At 51.4% G+C, this 21,678-nt stretch overlaps 1 protein-coding gene across 3 annotated transcripts in view; it reads right to left on the bottom strand.

The window, feature by feature from the left end:
- Positions 1 to 21,074, bottom strand: part of RAB11FIP5 (RAB11 family interacting protein 5) — a 38,186-nt gene extending 17,112 nt beyond the window's left edge. For all 3 annotated transcript variants that reach the window (XM_055312679.1, XM_055312680.1, XM_055312682.1), the window contains exon 1: positions 20,533 to 21,074. In XM_055312679.1, coding sequence (XP_055168654.1) covers positions 20,533 to 20,963 — 431 coding nt within the window. In that variant the 5' untranslated portion in view covers positions 20,964 to 21,074. The remainder of the gene's footprint in view (positions 1 to 20,532) is intronic.
- Between the last annotated feature and the right edge of the window lie 604 nt (positions 21,075 to 21,678).

The raw sequence follows: 21,678 nt of genomic DNA, 5'->3' as shown, positions 1-21,678 counted from the left end.
AGACCCCAAACACACATGACCACTGCATAGGGTGTGCATGGAGCTCTTCCTTCCTCTGCTGCCCAAATCCTCCTCCCCGATCAGACTCATAGGAGTCTGCCTGGCCAGCAGCATCATACAGCATCTACGCAGAGCGGTTAGACACCGCCTCCACCCAGGGTCCCCTCTCATTCTGCTTGGCAGTCCACACCCCACCCCATCTCCTACAGGTATGAACACAGAGATTCCACAGAGAAACTGAGCCAAAAAGCTTCGGACGTAGGGATGCCAAGTCCAAATGATGGGCTCTGGTGCAGGGCTGAAAACAGTAGTGAGTGAAAATCGGCCCCCTTTCTCACACCAGCACCCAGAATGAATAACCTCCCTAGCACAGAAGAGCTTCGTATCACATTCAAAGGATGTGCTCCACATAAGTGGGAGAAAATCTCCCAGAAAGTAAAAGGGCAAAGATGAGGTGATGATTGAAGGTCAGTCCAAGGAGATTCACCAACAAGTAATTGGAGAGTCAAGAAAGAGAAAAGAGTCTGCTCCCCTGTGTGAGGGGCTTGGGAGTCCTCTCTCCCATCCACAAAACAAGAGAAAAGCAGAGCAAGCTGAAAATCAACAACTCACAGGGGACTTTTAGGGCAGTAAAACTATGCTGTATGATACTCTGATGGTAAATACATGCCATTATACCTCTGGCAGTACCCACAGAATACAAAACACAAAAAGTGAACTCTAATGTAAACTACAGGCTCTAGATAAATAATGATGCATTGGTATCAGTTCATCAGTTTTAACAAATGTGCCACACTAATACGAGATGTTAATCAAAGAAGAATGGGGGTCAGTGGGCTGGGGGCAGTGAAAGGCAGACCAGAGTTAGGGAATATATGTGAACTCTCTGTACCTTCTATTTATTTTTCTGTAAACTGAAAACTGTTTTTAAAAAAACCCACTATTTATTTAGTTAGTTAGTTATTTTTTTTTAAGATTTTATTTATTCACAAGAGACACAGAGAGAAAGGCAGAGACATAGGCAGAGGGAGGAGAAGCAGGCTCCATGCAGGGAGCCCAATGTGGGACTCGATCCCAGGATTCCAGGATCACGCGTGAGCCGAAGGCAGATGCTCAACTGCCGAGCCACCCAGGCGTCCCACCGCTATTGATTTTAAAGAAAAAAAAAGGGGGGGAGAGGGGAAAGGGAGAGAACAGAGAGGGAACAGAGAGAACAAGGGGGAAGAAATTGTCCGAGAAATAATATAAGAAAGTTTTCCTGACCTGAAGGATATGACTATCAGCACAGAAGGACCCATGCACATGAGCAGAGTGAACAAAGATCCAGCCAATAGGTCTCACTGTGAGGTTTCAAAACACCAGGCATTAAACGGAGAGCCAGAAAGCTTCCAAACAGGAGACACAGGTTCATATGCTCAGGAATTAGAATAACATTGGATCCTCACTCACAACACTGGGTACTGTAAGGAGTCATGACTTCAAAATTCTGAGGGAAAGGGCTCCTGGGTGGCTCAATTGGTTAAGTATCTTATCTGTCTTTGGTTCGGGTCAGGATCCAGGGGTCCTGGGATCCAGCCCCGTGTCGGGCTCCCTGCTCAGTGGAGAGTCTCCTCCCTCTCCCACTCCCCTGCTCATGCGATCTTGCTATCTCTATCTCTCTCTCTCAAATAAGTAAATTTTTTAAATCTTAAAAAAAATAAATTCTAAGGTAAAAGTTTTCAGCCTAGAATTCCAGACCTGGCCAATAAAGCATGAAAGTAGACTAAGGTCTGATGGAGATGGTTTGATTGGTCACTGAAGGGCTCAAAGGCCCTCAGTGCATACACACACCACCCCCACATACACTCCATACTATCCACCCTCTCACACACCACCACCCCCAACACTGCACACTGTAGTACACCACACACAAATCCCTCCCACACCACACATGCCACACCACCCCCCAACCCTGAGATCTGCCTACTCAATAGGACCAGCTCCCTGAGCTTCTGAGACATAAACAGGTTCTGAATGGGGGATCTTTTGCATGAAAAAAGGGTCTTCCCAGGGGCAAGTGTGGTTGCACCCATTTGGGAGAGTCCATCAAGATTGCACCGTCCTGTGCCCGTTTTGGGCTATGTGCCTCGCCTCTCCTGGGTAACCCACATTATAGCCCAAGCAGAGGGGCTGCTGGTTCCCCCCCTAAACCTGAGTGTCCATCTACTGGGCAGCCTGCCTCAGGACAGATAATACAACCAGGGAAGGTGAAGGGCCATGCTCAAAATGTGGGTGCACATCTCCACACTCTGATGGTAAGCAGGGGCAGGGCGGGGGGAGAGGAGTGCAGGGAGAAGAGAGAGAGCTAAGAGAGAGAGATTTAAGGCATGGGTAAGAGGAGGAATTGGGAGTGGGGAGAGGAGGGGAAAGGAGGGAAGATTTACTAGAAAAACAAACCAGCCTCCTCATACCCCTGCTTCCTCAAGCCAATGCCCACCCTGGCCTGACACTCAACCCTTTAAAGGCCAAGCCCTAGTCACTTTCCCCAAACCTATACTAGGCCCTATTTAGCACAGAAAGATCCAGGGAGGTGGGGCAGAAGAGAAGCGTATGGACTCCCCCCATGCCCACTGTGCTCTGGGTAACTGGAATCTGCAAGCACACATATCTTCTTTCAGGGCACAAAGGTCAGGGGCCCTCCATCCCAGCTGCTCACATGCCACAAGTCCCAGCGTTAGCAGTCATATCTCCCTACCTCAGGGGGGCGGGGGCCTGGTGGTGAAGGTGCGGGTATAATGACTGCCTACATTGAATATTTTTGTCCAGTTTGAATTTTTTATATGGAGCACACATTATTGTCTCAAGAGAGAAAAGAGACAAAAGAATACACCGGCTCCTATCTTCTCTCCTCGATGGCTTGAGACACAGACTAGGCTGCTGACCTCTCCTTCCCAGAGAAAGGATGATACACCCTTTCTTTATCCTCTCCCACCCTCAGAGAAAGGAAGGATACACCATTAGCCCACAGTGACACTCAGGTCCTCTGCCTGAGGATCCCTTGCCCCTGCCCTTCCCCACCCTCTCCCCTATAAGGTCACCTCTGTTTCTCTGCTTCTCCTGCTCTTCCCCAGGGAATTTGGGTCTCTCTCTCTCTCTCTCTCTCTCTCTCTCTCTGTCTCAGACCTGCTTTTCAGGAAGGCCAGGAGTAAAGAGAAAAGACTTTCCTTACCATTTTCTGAGACTCCTCTATCCAGAGCAGAGTGAGGCTTAGAATGGCATCTGGACCCCAGCCGCTGTCACCCAGCTACCCACCTACCAGTCCAGGGCAGGACTGAACTGGACCCTGCGAGGCACCTCAGGTACCCTGGGACTCAACTAGAGCAGGCCTTCTCCCAGGAGTGTGACTCACACAGGCTGGGATGGCAAGGCCACACAACCACCAGCTCCCAAAGACCAGCTCCCATCCTTCCCCCAAACCCCTTGCTCCTGCTTCCTCCTGCTGTCCCGGTGGCCTCCTATGAGATCCTGGACCCATCAGGCACTGTGACATACAGTCCCCTGGAGGCTAGAAGGCCACAGACATCACCAATGTGGGCTGATGATCCCTTAGTGAAACAATGGAGACTTTCTCTTTACAGAGCCCCACATGCAGCAGACTACAGAACAGACACTGGGCAACCCGTCCCCACAAACTGGGGCTCCCCCGGGGAATGTGACTGCAGGGTCCTATGGCCCAGCTCAAGTCCCACTTCCCCTAGGAAGATCTCACAGCTGCCACCTTCCTGGCTTGGCCCAATCTCCTCTCTTTCTGACCAGACACATGTACTCTGGACCAAAGTCACTCTACAACTAGAACAGTTGCACTCTGCTCCACAGCTACCTGGTACTGTCATTTTCTGGGTGCCTGGGGTCTCCCTAGCTGGATTGGGTTCCCTGCAGATACTTACTGTGCACCCCAGGGTAGAGAGCTACAAAGTAAATGAATAGTGCATGGCAGTAAATTTTGAGATGTTGCAAGGCTTCAATGATTCTCTGCCTGTACTCCCTCCCTCTCATCTCCCTCTTGCTCTGCCCACTCCTTGCTTGGAGCTCTCATCTGGATGCCCATGGTGGCAAAGCATGGTGGTTAAGAGCTGGGCTCTGCATCCTGAGTGCACACCCCGGCCCCATCACTTTCCAGATTCCTTCCCTAAACTTCTATTTCCTCAGCCACCCATTGGGAGACCATCTTATCAGGGCTGCTAGTCAGTGCAGATCCAAGGCTTCCACTTACTCTCAGATGGTGTGAGAGTTGTGGTAGGTGGAGCACCTGAACTCTCCAAGGCCCAGGCAGCATGTACTCAGGAGACAAGGGTTTGACAAAAAATGATCATTATCTGGGACTTGTCCCAGATGCATCAGCAGCCAAGCCATGATAGGCACCAAGAGGAAACAAAGAGTGAGAGAAAATCCCTTGCCCCTGCAGAGGTATGCACAGCTACGGATGCTGCTCTTCAGGAGTAATGGCCACCAGTGCTTTCACACTGCAAAGTGCAAAAGGGTCACTGGATCCGATTAAAATGCAGAACTACAGCCATGGGCATCTGAGAGGCTCCATTTCCACCCAGCTTCCGGGTATGCCTATGCCCCTGCGGACCACACATGAGTTGGGGAGCCACGTGACGGGGCTAGAGAACCAGCAGAGCTGGCCCAGGCTCTGTACCTCCTTTACTATCCACATAATCCAATATCCGATACCATAATCCCATTCCGTGGTTGAGGAAACAAACCTACAGAGAAGGTTTGTCACTTGCCCAAGTCATACAGCGAGTAGGCAATGGAGCCTGGAACCTGAATATGAAGATGCTTAACTCAGCCCATCCCTCAGCCTTTAAGAGGTAGCATTTTTCATACAGCTGAACGCAAACACTCAGGCCTCTGGACACTCTGAAGGCACAGAGGCTGGGAAAGACCTGGAAGTACATCACAGATGCTGGCATAATCCCAGGCGATGCAGCCCTGAAAGGTCATTAAGAGAATCTTGGGGTTCTGTCCTGTTCCCAGGCCATTAAAACCTTGTCTGAGAGCAGCCCAGCCTCCTCCAATGGCCATCAGAGTCCAGAATTCCTGGGGAGGGGATACAAGGGGAAGAACCATGGCGAAGCCTTCATGGCCCCTTGCTCATCAGCCAAACCTCCCCCAACCTCCCAGGGTGGCTGACAAAAGTTCAGCAGGCCCAGCTTGGACCTCGGACTCAGCCCCTAGCCTCTTCCCCTGCTAGACGCCCCCCACCCCACAATACACCCACCTACGGGGCAGAGGACAAAGGTGGGATGGAAGGGCTAAGGGGCTACTTGCCCCACCTGTTACCAAGATGATGGCTATAGTTATTCCTGCTGGTGGGGCTCCTCTGCCCACCATACCCAGCTCTCCACCTGTTTCTCAGGGAACAAGGCAGCTGAGCTAACAGTTGCCACACACCATAACTGACCTCGGGCTGATGTCAAACTCAGGCATGCCAGAGCCAGGGCAGCTCCTGTCAGAGACCAGGGGCAGTAGGGGCCATGACACATAGGCCCGGGCACACCTGACTCATCTCCAATTCTTATCGGTCCCAAAATCAGCTTATGATCCAAATGATGGTGTCCCTTCTAAGCCCCAACACATCATTTGTTTCAGTCCCCAAACCCAAGAAGCATCTCTCTTTTTCCCCCTCATACCCTACATCTAAACTTTGAATTCTGTTGGCTCTATGTGCAAATTATACCCAGAATTCTACCCCTTTCACCACTGTCACCCTACCATCCAGTCCACCACCATCTCCCTGCTGGACTGGACAATCCCCTACTTCCCTGCTCTCTGACTTCTCTGCTCCACCGGCAAACAGGCACATCACATCCTGCTCCTCAGAATGGTGGAAAGGTCCTATCTTTTGAGTCCTGGCTCCTCTGTTTCTCTAAGTCACTCATTCCCCACTGGCCCTCTTGATGTCCCTGAACTTGTCAGGCTTGTTCCTATCCCAAAATCACTGCACTTGCTTCTCCCTCTGCCTGAGACACAGGCTCAGGTCTTGAGGACATGGTCCACTCATTGACTCACTCACTCACATCAGGTGTCAGTTCATCTGATCCTCCTTGGTCTTCCCCGAATCCCTCTACTGCCAGTGCCCCTGACCCTATTCTGTTTCTTCAGCACACTTAACACTATCTGACATGTGTATGTGTGTGTGTGTGTGTGTATCCCACATAGTATGATGTACGTGTACATAGCTGTGTGATGTCTGTCTTCCCTGCTCTACAGGCAGCAATTATATTCTGCTCATTTCTGCAACCTGAGTACTTAAAAATAGCAGACACTCAATTATTTATTCAATGAACTAATAGATTAATCTATGAATTGACTTAGGAACTTGTCTGTCCCTGTTCACAACTGAACAATTGTGTATAATGTTGCTCTCATTACAAACCCATGGGTCTGTCCCATGAGGCCAGGAGCTCCCAAAAAGCAAAGAGGGTGCTCCCTGCTTACCATCCCTGACAGGAGCCCTCTGAGGGCAGGAGGCCCAAGTGACAGGCTTAAAGGGGACATTTCCAAAGGGGGGGCCTTCTTTCATCCTGAGAGCCTCAATTCCCATCTCTGAGTGAAGAGTCTCATTCACTTCCCTGAGAGAAGGCACCCGGCCAGATCTGGGAAGTACCCAGCCAGGTGAACGGAGGTCAGTGAAGGGAAGTTGGGTGTTGACCCCACTCTAGCCCATCACTAGGACACTAATCTTATCACCATTTACAGCTACACCTCTCTTATTGTATGCTGGGCACTATACTAAGCTCTCAACACACTGGATGATATCTTACTAATTCTCTTAACAACCCCATGAGGTAGGTGTGGGAGACAGACCTTGAGGGTGGCTACAGTATGGACTTTGGAGCCAGGCCACCTGGTTTAAGCCTGAGCCCCATTACCTGTATGACCTTGGGCAGGTCACTAATCTCTCTACATCTCTGCTTCCGCACCTATATATAATGTGGGGGTAACGCACATCCACTCTTCTCACAAGACCACTAAGAGGATGAAGTGGGCTATCTGTGGAGCACTCAGAGAACGGGGCTTGGCACATGGGAAATACCACACAAGTGCCAGCTCACATATTTTTGCCGATGCAGACATGGGGGCACAGTGTGGGTTAAATCACACACTTCTTTTCGGTAAGCAGGAGAGTCAGGATGTGAACTCAAACTCCCTGACTCTAGAGCCCCTGACCTTGATCACTGCATGAGACTGCCCCTCTCTGCAAGTACCACACACACACACACACACACAGGCCCAGAAACCCCATGTCCCTGCCAAACCAAGGAATCCAAAGTCCCCCCCCCTTACTTCTCTAGGGCAGGGGTATGTGTTAGATGGAAGGCAAGTTACATCTTTACTTCTCCTAACCTCTAACCGAAACTTAGCATTTCTGTCAAGTATGAGTTGTTGCAACAGTAATAGTATAGTAGCAGTACTTACAAGTGTGTCACCAAGAAACACTAGACACTTTTATATCCCATTTACAGTTGTAGCAGATGTCACAGAACATGGTTTATACTCATCTGTACTCTGAACTTTGTTATTAGACAACCACAGACTACATCACTTAATACAGTGATAAAGGACATGTTACTTGAGAAAATGCTTTCATATATTGATAAATGAACTTCAATAGCATTGGTGTGCTTTGTAATCCTGTACATTTGAAGATCTTCTTCTGAAAAGGGATCTATAGGCTTCAAGCTGATACCCAAGTGGTCCACAGTACAAGAGGAACGAAAAACACCTGCTCTAGAGTATGGAGAGAATAAAGGCAACAGAAACGTGGGTCTTGTCCTCCTGCCCCACTGCATGGCACCCAGGCTGAGATCTCAAAGCACTTCTCCCCATTTCCTACCTAGAGACCTGGGAGGGCCTAGTCAGAGGCCAGAAGCTGGCTCAAGGCCCTGTCTCCAGCATCACACTACAGTGCTCAGTCTAACCCTGAATATCCTGCATCCTCCAGCAAAACAAAAACAGCCAGTAAACCTGCTAGCTAGGGAAGAGGCAATTTGCTGTAATCACATCCCCAAAACCACATACTCTACATCCCAGGGGGTTGCTCCTCACCTGATCCTCACCTGCTACAGCTATAACCCATCAGGTGTGCAGTTTCTCTCTGATGGCTATGGATGCCACCTGCTCTCTTCAGAGACAGGTCTCGTGTCAGGCTAATGAAGAGCCACCACCATACTGGGGATGAGGGGCCCTGTAAAGCTGACCTTTGCTGGCATCAGAACCTACCCTCTGAGCCAAATGAAGCTAAGAGGCCTGCTGTCCTGGCTAGAGAATCTTCCAGAAGGGAAAGTGAGGAGCCAGCACAAAGGAGAGAAAGATATACAGATCCAGTTTTCTCTTCCTGGCCTCCCTCGTCCCATCTAGAGACTTAGTACAAGTGGGGGGCCGCAGGGCTCTGGAGTGGAGAGGACATGCAACTCAAAAAGTAGATGTTGGGGAAAACTGCAGGAGAAAACACTAAAATATCCATCCTTAACAATATTTGCCCCCATATTCCTACTCCAGGCCAGCCATCAGCCATTTCAAGTGATGTTCAGAGTGAACCATTTGCCCTCAAGATGCCCCAGAGACAAGCTACCCTGTCCCCACCATCCCAGGGCTCATGAGGTCCTGCAACCTCTGCTTTGGCAGGAAATTCCTGCAGTGTAAATAACTAGTATCTATAATAACACTATCATGGGGGCAGGGTGGGTTTTTAATTTGAAAGTCATCACTAATTGAAAAATAATGGCAAAGAACTGCCATTCCCGGTATTCCTCAGTGAACAGCGCCATTCTGCCCATTCCTATGTAGAGTGACCAAAGAGTTGAGAAGAAAAGCTCTTCCTTATGCCAGGTTCCTGACAGATACAGAGGAAGAGGCAGAACAGGGGACCAAGGCAGCGCTCACCCATGGATGCTAAAACCACAGTGATGGCAAGCTTCGTAATGGCTGGGTAGAGCTAACAGAACCTGCTACTCAACCTGGGTCTCACTGATGGAAAGATACTGACAGCGAGGCCATGGGAGCAGCATCAGCCACCCCACGTGGAAGGACTCTTGCTCTTGCCAGCAGGTGGGGCACGGGGACAGGGCCTTCCAAACCCAACCATGAGTGCTCAGGGGCTGGAGAACTGGGGTGAAGGGCAGCATGAGGAGTTCCTCAGCTGGGGCCACAGGGTCAGCCAGCCTCAAGGACTGGTGACCCAGCTCCTCCATCAGCTAGGGGCCTGAACAAAGACTGTCATACTGAGAGGCCTAACCAGGCACAGGATGGGAGCCCTGTCCTGATCCTGACTCAACAAAACATCTGTGAAAAGAAAGTTCTGATATCAGGGGAAATTGAATAAGGACTGGACACTGGATGATGATTAAGGAACTGCTAGTTTTATGTGTGATAAAGACATTATGGTTACATTAGGGAGCACGGACTCATTTACATTCTCCTTCTGGGCCCACTTGGGACTAGCAGTGCATTTCCATTAGACCCCAGAGGTCGGGGGTAGCCTTAAGCCAGGGACATAGGCTTTTTCTCCTTCTCCCATGACCAAACCCTGCTCCGGGTCTCTGAGTCCTGTGCTGACCTGTGGCCCCTCCCATTCATGGCCACACCCCAGCACCCGGGCTGACATGTGGGATTTTTTTTTTTTTTTTTTGGTAAAGAATGACATTTAAAGGTTGATACATGAATTTTACATGCTTAACAGACTAAAACATTTTTCAAGTCCTTAATTATAAGAACAGCAGCAAAACTTAAGACAATTAAAAACTGGCATTTAAGAATCTACTGTGTTGTTACCAATACATGTAAGACAACTGTATCCGTGAAGCCCAAGAAACTACTCTATTCCCAATTACTAATCTATTCAAGCCAACATGCATGGACTTTGTTTCACTTTCTAATGTGTTCCCTTGTTCTGGGTTTATTTTTTTTTAATTTTTTTTATTTATTTATGATAGTCACACACAGAGAGAGAGAGAGAGAGGCAGAGACATAGGCAGAGGGAGAAGCAGGCTCCATGCACCGGGAGCCCGATGTGGGATTCGATCCTGGGTCTCTAGGATCGCGCCCTGGGCCAAAGGCAGGCGCCAAACCGCTGCGCCACCCAGGGATCCCTTGTTCTGGGTTTAAACTGTACCTTTAGATACAGCAGCCTGAGCATAATGGGGTTATAATGCATGGCTGCAGACCCAGTCTCACTGCATGACAATTACAGCACATCAACAATTGAAATTAAAATAGCAAAACCAGGCTTGAGTGGACGCCCTCATGTTGTAAATACATCACATATCAAAATTACAAATTACAGAAATAAAGACAAATAATAGCATGAAGGGCATGATAGTTTATTTTTAAAAATTTTACCACACTGATCATAATGACCAGCATACACATTATGATGGCTTTTCTCTTGGGTATTAACATTGCAGTATTTTTGTATACTGAAATGTTTCAATAGGACCAAGAACGTTAGAGAAATAAAGATCTTAGATGAAAATGAACACTAATAATTCTGGTGTCCTACCCCACAGAATTCATTTAAACCCCTTATGAATCAGTGGCATTATAATGTTATATAGTTATGAAGAACAAAAGTTTTCTACTATTCCAAATGCAGAAGGAAAAAAAATAACTTAAAAAAAATATGACATGTGGGATCTTGACACTCAATGCCAACCCAACCAGGCACCTGGTGGCTCAGTTGGTTAAGCATCTGCCTTCAGCTCAGGTCATGATCTCTAGGTCCTAGGATCAAGCCCCAAGTCGGGCTCCCTGCTCAGCAAGGAGTCTGCCTCTCCCTTTGCCTCTTCCCCCTGCTTGTGCACGTGCTCTCTCTCTTTCAAATAAACAAGTTATCTTAAAAAAGAAGAAGAAGGGACGCCTGGGTCGCTCAGCGGTTAAGCATCTGCCTTCAGTCCAGGGAGTGATCCTGGAATCCCCAGATCAAGTCCCATATCCGGCTATCTGCATGGAGCCTGTCTGCCTGTCTCTCATGAATAAATAAATAAAGCATTAAAAAAATAATAAGAAGAAGATGACGATGACGATGACGATGACGACCCACCCAACCATGGGAGGCTTCAGTTAGGCCTCTGTTCAAAACATTTCTCAGGTATTTGCCAGAAACAAGAAAGGAAAAGTCCTTGAGAAGCTCATAGCTTGGTGGGGAAATAAGAGAGCCACATAAATCAGGAAAGTAATCGACAGCACAAAAACACTCCAATTACAGAGGCAAGTTAAAGTGGAGTAGTAAAAAAATAATAATAATTTAAAAATAATAATAAAATGGAATAGTAAGACAATTTCGGTGGAGTGCCGGCAAGGGGGGAGGGGCAGGGAAGAGGGGGCAGGTAAGGACCCGACATTGATACTGGGCCCTGAGCAAAACAGAGCGAAGAGGCAAGGAGCTAGGGAGAAAGACATTCTAGGTGGAAGGAATAAAATGTGCAGATGCCAAGGCCCACAGGGCAAGTCAGGCAGTAAGGTGCCCTGGGGCAGGTAGGAAGCTGCCTCCAACACCACACACAAGGACTGTACCTCTCTTCTGAGCCCTGAAGAGCACTCACTCTAGGGTACAAACAAGAATGGGGCCCGATGGACACCATGCTGGACAGCAGGGAGAGGGGCCACATGCACACAGGTGAGACAGAGGTGACAGGCACGGGTGACACAAGCCAGGGCAGGTCCCGTGGCGGGGCTGACCTCAGCAAAACTCCTTACACCTCGGCAGTTTTTCTCATCATAAATTATAAGCTGGCATTGTGATTTATAAAATGCAGCAGCAGCTCTGATAACAGTCCGGAACAAGAGTAAAAAAAAAAAGAAAAAATTCCTAAAATTAGGACAGGAGCAGTGGGGAAGGCAGGAGGGGCCCCTTTCCTCAGCCAGCAGGCCTCCGCCACCACTCTCAGCACTCGGTGACAGTAGGGGCTGCCACTCACCTTTTATCCCCCAGGGGCGCGGCTTCATATATGGAACACCTTCCAATACCCGCTGGATAAATGACATGGAAGTGGCAAGGGCTTGGCTAGTCCCAAAAATAAGTTGGAAAAAAATGATTTTAAGGGCATAGCGAGAAGACAGGAGACACAGGTTCTAATCCATGATCTGACTTACTAAGAGGCTTTAAACCAGCCATTTCATTTCTGAAAAAGTGGGGCAATAAGACAAGCCGGCTAGGGACAGGGAGAAGAGATAACTAAGACTGCTATTACTCAGGGATTGGAGGGGGAACCTCCTGGCCAGAGTCTCCCCCATGGGATGCTTTGGCTCGTCTCCACGTCCCCCACAAGAGCATTCCTTCTCACACACCATCAGACAGGAGGTGTGCAGGACCTCAGGCCCATCTTCTTCTGGCTCCCCACACCCACAATCAAACCCACCCTTTGGTTTGGTATCTACAGCAAAACTGCCAGCCAGACACAGTCATAGGGCAGGATATTGCCTCTTATCAGGCCAGCAGATGATCTTTATCACCCAACCTAGCATAGACAGTCCTCAGAGCCCAGAACTATCACTTTGTGAGCCACCCCAGCTTATGTGATCATGGTTTGCTCACCTTACCTCAGAACCAGGTCCAGCTCCCCTCCCCCCTAGGCATAAACACCTCGAGCTAATCCTCATGCCCCCTACTGCCATGGGCTCCAAAGGCCTGTCACTATCAGCTTGCCTCAGGCTGGCCAGTGACCATACTCACTCAGCAGAGGAAAAGCTATGAAAATACCTAGAGACAGATCTAACCACCCTGATAGCAGCAGAAAATATGCAACCACCAAAAGCACAATGTAGGGGAAAAACTACTGGGCTTGGAAGTCAGAAATCTGACTGCCACTAGTAAGTCATTTGACCTTGGACAAATCATTTCACCTCCTGAGACCCCAGCCTCCACATCTGTAAAAAGGGGAGGGGGGTCACCTTGTCTGCCCTCAGGGAAGAATGAAATGAGGTGATGCCAGGAAAGCACTCTGAAAAATAGGCCAAACCACACATAATGATTTGGGTTCACTGTCTGTCAAGGGCCTTTTATAAGCTGTCATCAGCCCATGGGAGCAGGTGGCCCAGGACCAACAAGTGATAGCCCTCCGCAGGAAGAAGAGAAGACGACCTCTCCCAGGTGGTCGTGGTCAGACGGGGGGTAGGAAATAGGAAGAAATTCTACTTAATCACACCTCCTCCCCAGTTTACTCGTAACCCCATATTCACCTAAAACAAGAGTCTTGGGTCATAGAGGACAAAGCTAAGTAGTGCCTGGTCCCTCAGCCAGGTCTTGGTTTAGATGCACAACAGGTGGAGATAAACAATAAATAAACATCCTGTGTGGGAAAATCAGGCTGATCAGAGGTACAACCTGTGTGCAGAGATTGCTACATTTGTACAAACAAATGTTAAATGCACAGAATAACTTTGGATGGATACCCAAGAACTGGTAATATTGGTTCCCTCTGAAGAGAAGAGCTGGATGACTGAAGGTCACAGAAAGGGAGATTTTTCATTGCATACCTTCTGTACCTTGAGAATTTGAATCAGGTGAACTACTCAAAAAAAAAAAAAAAAAAAGTAAATTCAGGCCCTTTTGCTGAGAGAGGCACAGGGAAAAGTACGATTGGCTCCCCTCCACTCCTTTTCCTGGCCCAGCCCCAAAACACTCACTTCCCCTTCTGGAGGCAGTCTCCCTCTCTGAAACTCACCCAGTCTCCATCCCAGCCTCAGCTGTCATTCAAGAACCTGCTTCCCCCAGAGTGCCCCCACTCTGATCACTCCAACCCTGCTGAGTTCACCAGTTCACCCTTCTCCTGACCCTTTTCTTCTCTCACATTTGTATATGCTGTTTTGTAGGTTAATTATCTCTCCTGGATAAGTCTTGTCGCAAACGTATTTTTTGCCCTTTTGGGGAAATGGCTATATATTTCTTTCTCTTGTTTTCTCCGCAGCCCTGACCTAGGCACAGCGGTTGCCTAGCAACTGCTTCCTAGATATTGAACAAGAGAAAAAAAAAAGGAAATGACTGCATTGATATAAGGCGCTAGATGGCTCAGTGTGTTCTGTCACAGTAACACAAGCATGCGATTCTTGAGAAAGGTCAGGAAGTTTTGTATCTGTGGATGCTCCCAAGCTCTGCTCTACTGCACAAGCCAATGGGAGCAAATCTCCACCGCACCCCCGCCCCAGGTAAGGGTGACCAGGGCCAAGACAGAGAGCCTGCCAGGCTTCCCCTCAGCTCCTGGGAGACAACTCTGATGGCACTGATACCCTCCTTCCCAAAGTACCACACAACACCCCGACCCATGTCTGGGAGACAGACATGACTGGACTTGGAGCTGCAGACCAAACACACTTACCCCAATCAGCCAAGGCTTCACACAGGAGCAGCAGGCCATGCTTACCAGAGAGCTCGGCTTTGGGGGGACAGAGGAACCGTCAGGAGGGCAGTGGCTGAGCCCTGGTCCTATGCCGAGCTAACTCATGGAAGATATGGGGGAAAACCAAGGTGGGTAGTACCGAGTGGTGGTGAAGAGTACAGAATCTGAAGCTAGAGTGCCTGGGTCCAAATCCTGGCGCTGCCTTGTACTGTGTGCTGTTAGAAAAGTCACTTCACCTCTCTGTGCCTTTGTTTCTCCATCCCTTAAACACGGTAATAGTATCAAAACCTCAATGGCTTCCTGTGAGCTAAGAAGTCAAGGCTTTAGGCAGCACAGAGAAGAGGCTTAATCAATGATATGCCTTGCTAATCTGGCAATAACGGCCCCCCAAAAACAAAGCGGTGGACCTCACAGGTCTTTAGTGGACGTCTCTTCCTTGAGGAGGGGTGCCTGACCACAGCTAAGCTGGGTGGCTCTGTCTGCTCTGAACTTTTCCGGAGCTGCCTGGCAAGGCCTGAAAATACAGCACTTGCCTATGGCCCTTCTTCCAAATGTGGGGATAATCCTCCTAACAAAGCCATAGCTTCCAGGCATGCAGGCTGGGATATCCATGTCTTCCCCACCTCTGAACCCACACTACCCCACCCAGCGGCCCCTGTAGGCCTCTGCCCAGGCACTCCAAAAAAGCTTTTGGATGAGACTGCCCCTCCAGGCCTACAGATAAGCCCCAAAGCCACCTCCTCTATCCCAGCAGAAACGTGTCTCTCTCTCTCTCTAAAACCCCATGGGCACTTCCACAGAAACCCTGGGATGCCCACGGGGGCCCCAAATGCCATCTCTTCCTTACCCTAAATCCTACAGCTCTGCAGGCTGGCACTGCCTCATAGAGACCACACAGAGCCCCACCGTTCCCCAGCCTTGGTCCCCACAAGTCTAAGCTGTCTGCTAGCTCTGACATTAGAATTCCGCAATCAAGGGCTGTGCTTCCCTCCCTACCAGCCCCTCAACCCCTGGGTCAGCTGAAGGTCCAGGTGGCCTGTGACAAAGCCCCTCCCCCTGTGTAGCTCCTCTGAAGCTCTGCCTCCTGGGAGGGAACTTGGAGGGCCCCTGCTTGCCTATAAGGCTAAGTAGAGGCCTGGGCCCAGCCCCACTCTCAGGCCTCAGCCTCACCTGCCAGGCTCAGCTATCCTCACCAGCTGCCATCCTTCCTGAGGGTAGCAATAACCTAAGGGGTTCTTGGCCAGCTCAGTGAGAGCAAAGTCATTCGACTCTTCCCGGCAGGACTACCCTGTGTATAAAGGACCTTACATTGCGGATTTTTTTTTTTTTTTTTTTTTTACTTGGCTTGGAAAAGGGCAAAGCTTCTTCATGACTACACCATTTTGCAGAGATAGAGTACTGATTCCCAGGGAGCACAGAGAGCTCCTGTCATTGTGTTAATTATCTGTCCCAGCACAGGGTGGGAAGGGCAGGGGAAACATCTGGACAAGGCCAGACCAGTCATTTAGCATCAGCAAGAGTGTCACAGCACCAGGGGAGCAGCAATAACAAGTGGAGTGGCCAGCCCCCATCAGAGGAAAGGACAGTCCTCATGGTCCCCTGGGGTAGAGGATCTGCTGAGGTTCCTGGATGGCTACAGGGAGAGGACAGTAGGGCAGAGACAGGGTTCTCACCCAGGGCCAGATGCAGAAGGAAGAGAAAGCTCTGTGCCAACCAGGAGCCGCCCAGTCTGATGGAGGAGTCACTTCCTACCCCTCCCTGTCCTCCAGGCACTGCGGCTCAAGCAACCCCAAATAAAAACTACTCCATAACTAAGGGAGCTGGAGCCTCCTGAATCCTAATGACTGACTTTTAAATATGGCCATACCTTTCCTCCCCACCCCCCACCCACAGCCAAAGCAGACTTTCCCAGCAGCCCACAAGTCTGGGGTTGGAGCAGAAGCTGAGCCTTAAGGTTGGACCAAGAACCCTATGGCCTCAGCCACCTCCTGAGGAGCAGTCACACCTGGAAACCAGTGGAGAGAGGCTGTGGGATTACGTGCACAGGAATGTCAAGTAGTCTGGAGGCTGAGAGATGAATAGAAGCCCTCAAAAATCATCCCAATCCTAGGCCAACAGGCTGTATTTTCCCTCCGGAGCCTCTCCCAGTGTCCCTAAACTCCCTATCCTCCAGGGGATCTCAGGCAGTACACTAGTCTCAAACCTAGGTGGTCCTGAGCCACAGGCCTCCTGGAAGCCCTCTATAAAAGCAATGGCACAGGTCTGACCAGGGCCAACAAAGCCTCTCAGGGTGCCACAGTTAGCAGCCTGGCCCTGGCCCCAACAGTTTTACTCTATGGGATGAAAAAGGACAAATCGATCCCAACCCAAATTAAGCCCAGACTCAGGCTTCCCAAGGGGCCAGGCTCTAACCATCGATTTGATGGGCCCAGGATGGAGGTTCTTCACAGCAGGCACTCTTTTCCTCCACACATAACACCCACTCCACACACGGTGCCCACTGATAGAAATCAGAAAGGTAACAGTGGAGAAGCGTCTCAGGATTTTCAGACTTGTGATGATCCATGTATGGATTTACTGAGGGGAGAGGATTATAATCAGTTTGCTCAGGTATTATGTTAAATTTTGTTTTGAGGGATCCCTGGGTGGCGCAGCGGTTTAGCGCCTGCCTTTGGCCCAGGGCGCGATCCTGGAGACCCGGGATCGAATCCCAAGTCGGGCTCCCGGTGCACGGAGCCTGCTTCTCCCTCTGCCCATGTCTCTGCCTCTCTCTCTCTCTCTCTCTCTCTCTCTCTCTGTGACTATCATAAATAAATAAATAAAAAATTAAAATAATAAAAAAAATAATAATAAATTTTGTTTTGAGAATTTCCTCTTCAGTTATTTGGAAGCCTCTGGTGAAATCCCTCACCTCAGAGAGCACCTCTTGACAAAGGAGCATCAGGGGCAGTTGAGGCACCTCCCACCACCACCCCCACACCATCATCACACAAAGCAGGGTACTCAGAGTAACCACAACACCCATACTTTAAAGGCTTCCTTTGGCCTGGAACTATACGAAGGTCTTTATAGACATGGTCTTATTTAATCTTAAAATTCCATAACTATTATTGTGATCTTTGTAGAAAAAAGGAAACAGGTTAAGTAACTTGCCTGCTAGTAAGCCACAGAACTGGGAATGAAAGCCGTGTCTAGGTTCTGAGACACTGTGCTGTCCTACCTACCCCAGAGGGCAGGGGCAGCTTCAGCCAAGGCTGCTGGGGGAGGGCTGCAAGTGCATCTGAGCCTGGCTTGAGCACTGCTGAGGCCTCCCAAGCCCAGCCCTAGTTTTCAAACTTCTAGCAGCAAAGAAAATGGAGGCCTGCAAAGGGCCTATTTCATGAGGAGCTCTCACATTCTGGTATGTACCCTGTCACCAGCAGTCCTGGGGCTTTCTCAGGCTCCGTCTCTAAATTCTGTATTGTCGCCCCACCCACCTCTCGCTGCCCATCACATGAGAGGCTCTTCAAGGGCAGGGGACATCTGTCACACCAGAGCTACCAGACACTGTAATCAAAGCCTCCCTCCATTATCACTGCTGTTCCTGACCAGCAGCCACGTCTAGGCACTACATTAGGTGCTTTAATTGCATTCTCATTTCAGACCTTACATCAATCTTATAACACTAGCCCCATTTTACAGATGAGAAAACTGAGGACCAAGAGTTTATTTACTTGACTCACCATAAGGTGGCAAGTTTGAGACTGGGATCTATTTCTTGCAACTCCACAGTCCCCTCCTCATAACCATGAAGCAGCCCTTCCCCAGTCAGATTCTGTCTTGGTGACACAAGGCTGCCATCTGTCTTCCCTGAGACCACCACAGCTGGCTCATGGTATTAGAGTGGATACTGTTCTTTCCCACTGCTATCCAAAGCTGAGGAGGGCATACCCTGGTCCTCCCCATCTTGCCCTCTCTCCACTAGGAAATGTGCAGACTCACTATCTTAGCAGCTCATGCCAGGGTGCTCTCAGGAAACACCACCAGGAGTGGCCATTAAAATCAGAGGTGGGAGATGGGGACCCGAGTGGGAGCAGCAGCCCTCGCCCTGTCAGTAGGTACGCCGTTAGGTCTGGTGAACTAGAAGACCAAGCAGACTTCAAAGACTTCTCCTCTGCCCAACAGGAGTGCCCCTCGCCTCTCCTGCCCTCTCCAGGTTCTATCTATAACCCAGGTCAACCCAACAGAAGAAGAGCAGTGGGTAGGTAAGGAAAGATCCTGGTGGGAAAGATGACTTCTATCAAGTAAATTAAGGCTCCCACTCAGATCAAGGGGTAGCAAGTCGAATTCTCCAAGAGGGCCTGTCCTTGGCCGAAAACAGGCCCCCACCTGGACCTACAAGTGCAGGCAGTTCAGCTCAGGAAGATCCAAAGGCCAAGAAGAAAGCAAGGGCAGAAATTTTAAAAAAATCAAAGCTCCCCTCACCCTAAGTCACTGGCTTCACAGAGGCCTTTCCCCCACAAACCCAGAGACTTTCTGTCTCCCCATTGCCCCCTGCCACCAGGTATGTCATCATCTACCAGTCTGGTCAGATTAGTCGAGTGATGAAAACTGAAAGACTAGGAAAGAAAGGGGTGGAAAGAATTGGGGGACAGGAGCCTCTTCAGGAAAAGACAGGGCTAAGAGATCCAGAGATCTTTCTGCCCCACCCCCGGCCAGAAAGGAAGGAGAGGACAGAAAAGGGGAGGAAAAAAACAAAACAACGGCCAAACTATACCACATGATTCCACACCCAGCAACCAAACAGCGCAGAGCTGTGAAGGCCCTTTCCTACATATTCTGAAAAACGTTCAAGGTCAGATCCTTTCTAACCAAATCCTGCTCTCACATGGGTCTGCATCAGTCTCATCCCTCTCTATCAACAAGCTCTCCTAGATTTACTCATTTAGATGCCATTCCACATGGGCAAACCTTTTTGGCACTTGTCCCCACCTAGGGCACACCCCTGCCCCCATCCCCTTATGCTCCCCATCCAGGGCCCATTGGGTCCAGGGGACATGTCACCTTGGTTAACCCCTTAGATGGTCCACAGCAGATGGTCAGCCATGGGCACTGGCTTTCAGATCCTGCCCAAGTCCAAACAGGAAATGGGGCTCCAAGTCTGAAGCCTTGATCTTAACACCGGCAAGGTTAAACACTGCCAAAATAAATGATTAAAAAATGCACAGGCCCTTCTGGGTGGAAGTGGCTGGAGATTATCTCCTGCTGTGCATTAACCATGAAGCTGCCTTCACCTCAAGCAGGACAGGCAGGACATTTGAAGGCTGACTAAAGGGTTTCCTTCCTTCAGTTTGGAGGTTCTCTTGCTTTCAGAACAGGGATACAGAGGTGCTGGGTTCCAGAGGCTTCTGTCTCTAGGCGGCAGAGGGCATCCAAATAGGAGGCAAGAAGCAGATACCCTCTGCAGTCTGTAGATCTGGTGGGGCATGTCCGGTCAATCTCACCTTCAAGCAGAACACTGAACCTTCCTTCCCCCACAGGGCTAGGCAGCACCTCTCCACTGCCCTGTGGGCCTGGCTTGGGACAGAAGGCTGCAGGGCCCCTCTCCTTCCAGGAAAGGGAGACAGGCCCTAAAAATGGCCCTAAAAATGGCCCAAATTTTCCTTCTTGAGGTTCCCACAGTTAAGGGCCTCTGGATCCCACTCCTAACTTCACTTGGCAATCTACTCCTAGGGCTGGGCCACGAATCATACCTCCCCCTAGGCTACACAAGGACACACCAGCAGCCAAGCACAGACAGTCGCAAGGACGGGGATCAGAAGGGGACCCAAAAAACGAACTAGGGGTGGCGGAAGGGGAGGTGGGCGGGGGGTGGGAGTGACTGGGTGGCGGGCACTGAGGGGGGCACTTGATGGGATGGGCACTGGGTGTTATTCTATATGTTGGCAAATTGAACACCAATAAAAAATAAATTTATAAAAAAAAGAAGAAGAAGAAGAAGAAGCGGACCCCAAATGCAAAAAGGGCAATTTGTCGGTTTACGCCCTTGAGCGCGCGGCGAAAGGCGCAGCGGCGGCCGAGGTTCGAGGTTCGGGGTCCCGCTCCCCCGCCAGCCCCGCCCGGCGAGCTCTGCCTTAACCGTTTCCGCGCCCTCGGGCCCCCCACTCACTGCGTATGCTGGGCGCGGCCTGCGCCGAAGACCTCGTCCAGCGCCACCGTGGCCTGGCCCAGGAACTTGTCGACGCCGATGAGCGAGCGGTGCATGGTGGTGAGCACCAGCTCGCAGGCGGCGGCGGAGCCCGCGGCCCAGGGAGCCGAGCCCGCATCGGCCTCCTGCGCCCGCAGCAGGCCGTCCAGGGCCCCGGGCGGCAGCTCGAAAGAGCACTCCTCGCGCCACTCGGGGCAGCCCGGGGTCTTCTCCACCACCGACGTGCTGTACTTCTCGCGGCCCACCTGGATCACCGTGTACGCGTCGCTGGTGCTGCCCGCTCCCGAGCTCTTGCCCCGCAGCCCGCGGGCCCGCAACACCGTCACCTGGACGTGCGTGGGCAGCCAGCGGGAGGGCCCCGGCGCCGGCTCGGCGCCCCGCACCAGGGCCATGGCGGAGGAGGCGGCGGCGGACCACGGCCGGCAGGAGCGGGCCTCCAACGCGGGCACCGGGCCGCCGCAGCTGCGGGATGGGCTGGGCCGAGCCGAGCCGAGCGGAGCCGAGCCGGCAGCCGCCTCCCCGCCTCCCCGCCTCCCCGCCTCCCGCCTCCCGGCCGCCGGCCGCGCCGCGACGTCAGCGCCCCGCCCCCGCCCCGCCCCGCGACCCGCCCCGCGACCCGACCCCGGCCCCGGCCTCCGCACCGCCGCCGGGAGCTCGAGGGGGCGCCGCGGCCCAAGGGGTGGGGCGCGCGGCCTCTGCAGAGGGGTGGGCGGGGCTCCCGCGCGGGCTCCGCCCCGGGCTGGCGGCGCCCGCGGAACCCCCCGCGCGTGCGGGAGCCCGGCACCCTCTGCCCGGTCTGAAAAGCCCGCTCCGCGCCTCCCGGCCAATCCCAAATCTTCCTCTGCGATGTCCCCGCTTCGAAAGCCCTGCCCTAAGACGGCCCCGGCCCGCCCCTCCTGGGCCGGCCGTCCCCCGGGCGCGGGCAGGCGGCGGTGGGGCAGGACCCCGCCGCCGCCTGCGTCCCGAGCGGCGCTCCCCGACCTCCAGCCCGCCCTGGAAGGAGGCGCAGCCGCTGCGCGAAAGCAGAGCTGACTCCCGCCCCGGCGCGTGCCGGCCCCGCACCAGCGAGCCGGCGGCCTCCGCGCGCTTCAGGGGCGGGCTGGGACG

The sequence above is a fragment of the Nyctereutes procyonoides genome, unplaced genomic scaffold, assembly GCF_905146905.1.
Source record: "Nyctereutes procyonoides isolate TBG_1078 unplaced genomic scaffold, NYPRO_anot_genome, whole genome shotgun sequence".
Classification (NCBI taxonomy): domain Eukaryota; kingdom Metazoa; phylum Chordata; class Mammalia; order Carnivora; family Canidae; genus Nyctereutes; species Nyctereutes procyonoides.
Note: the sequence above shows the minus strand (reverse complement) of the source record. Positions and strands in the feature narration are given on the sequence as shown.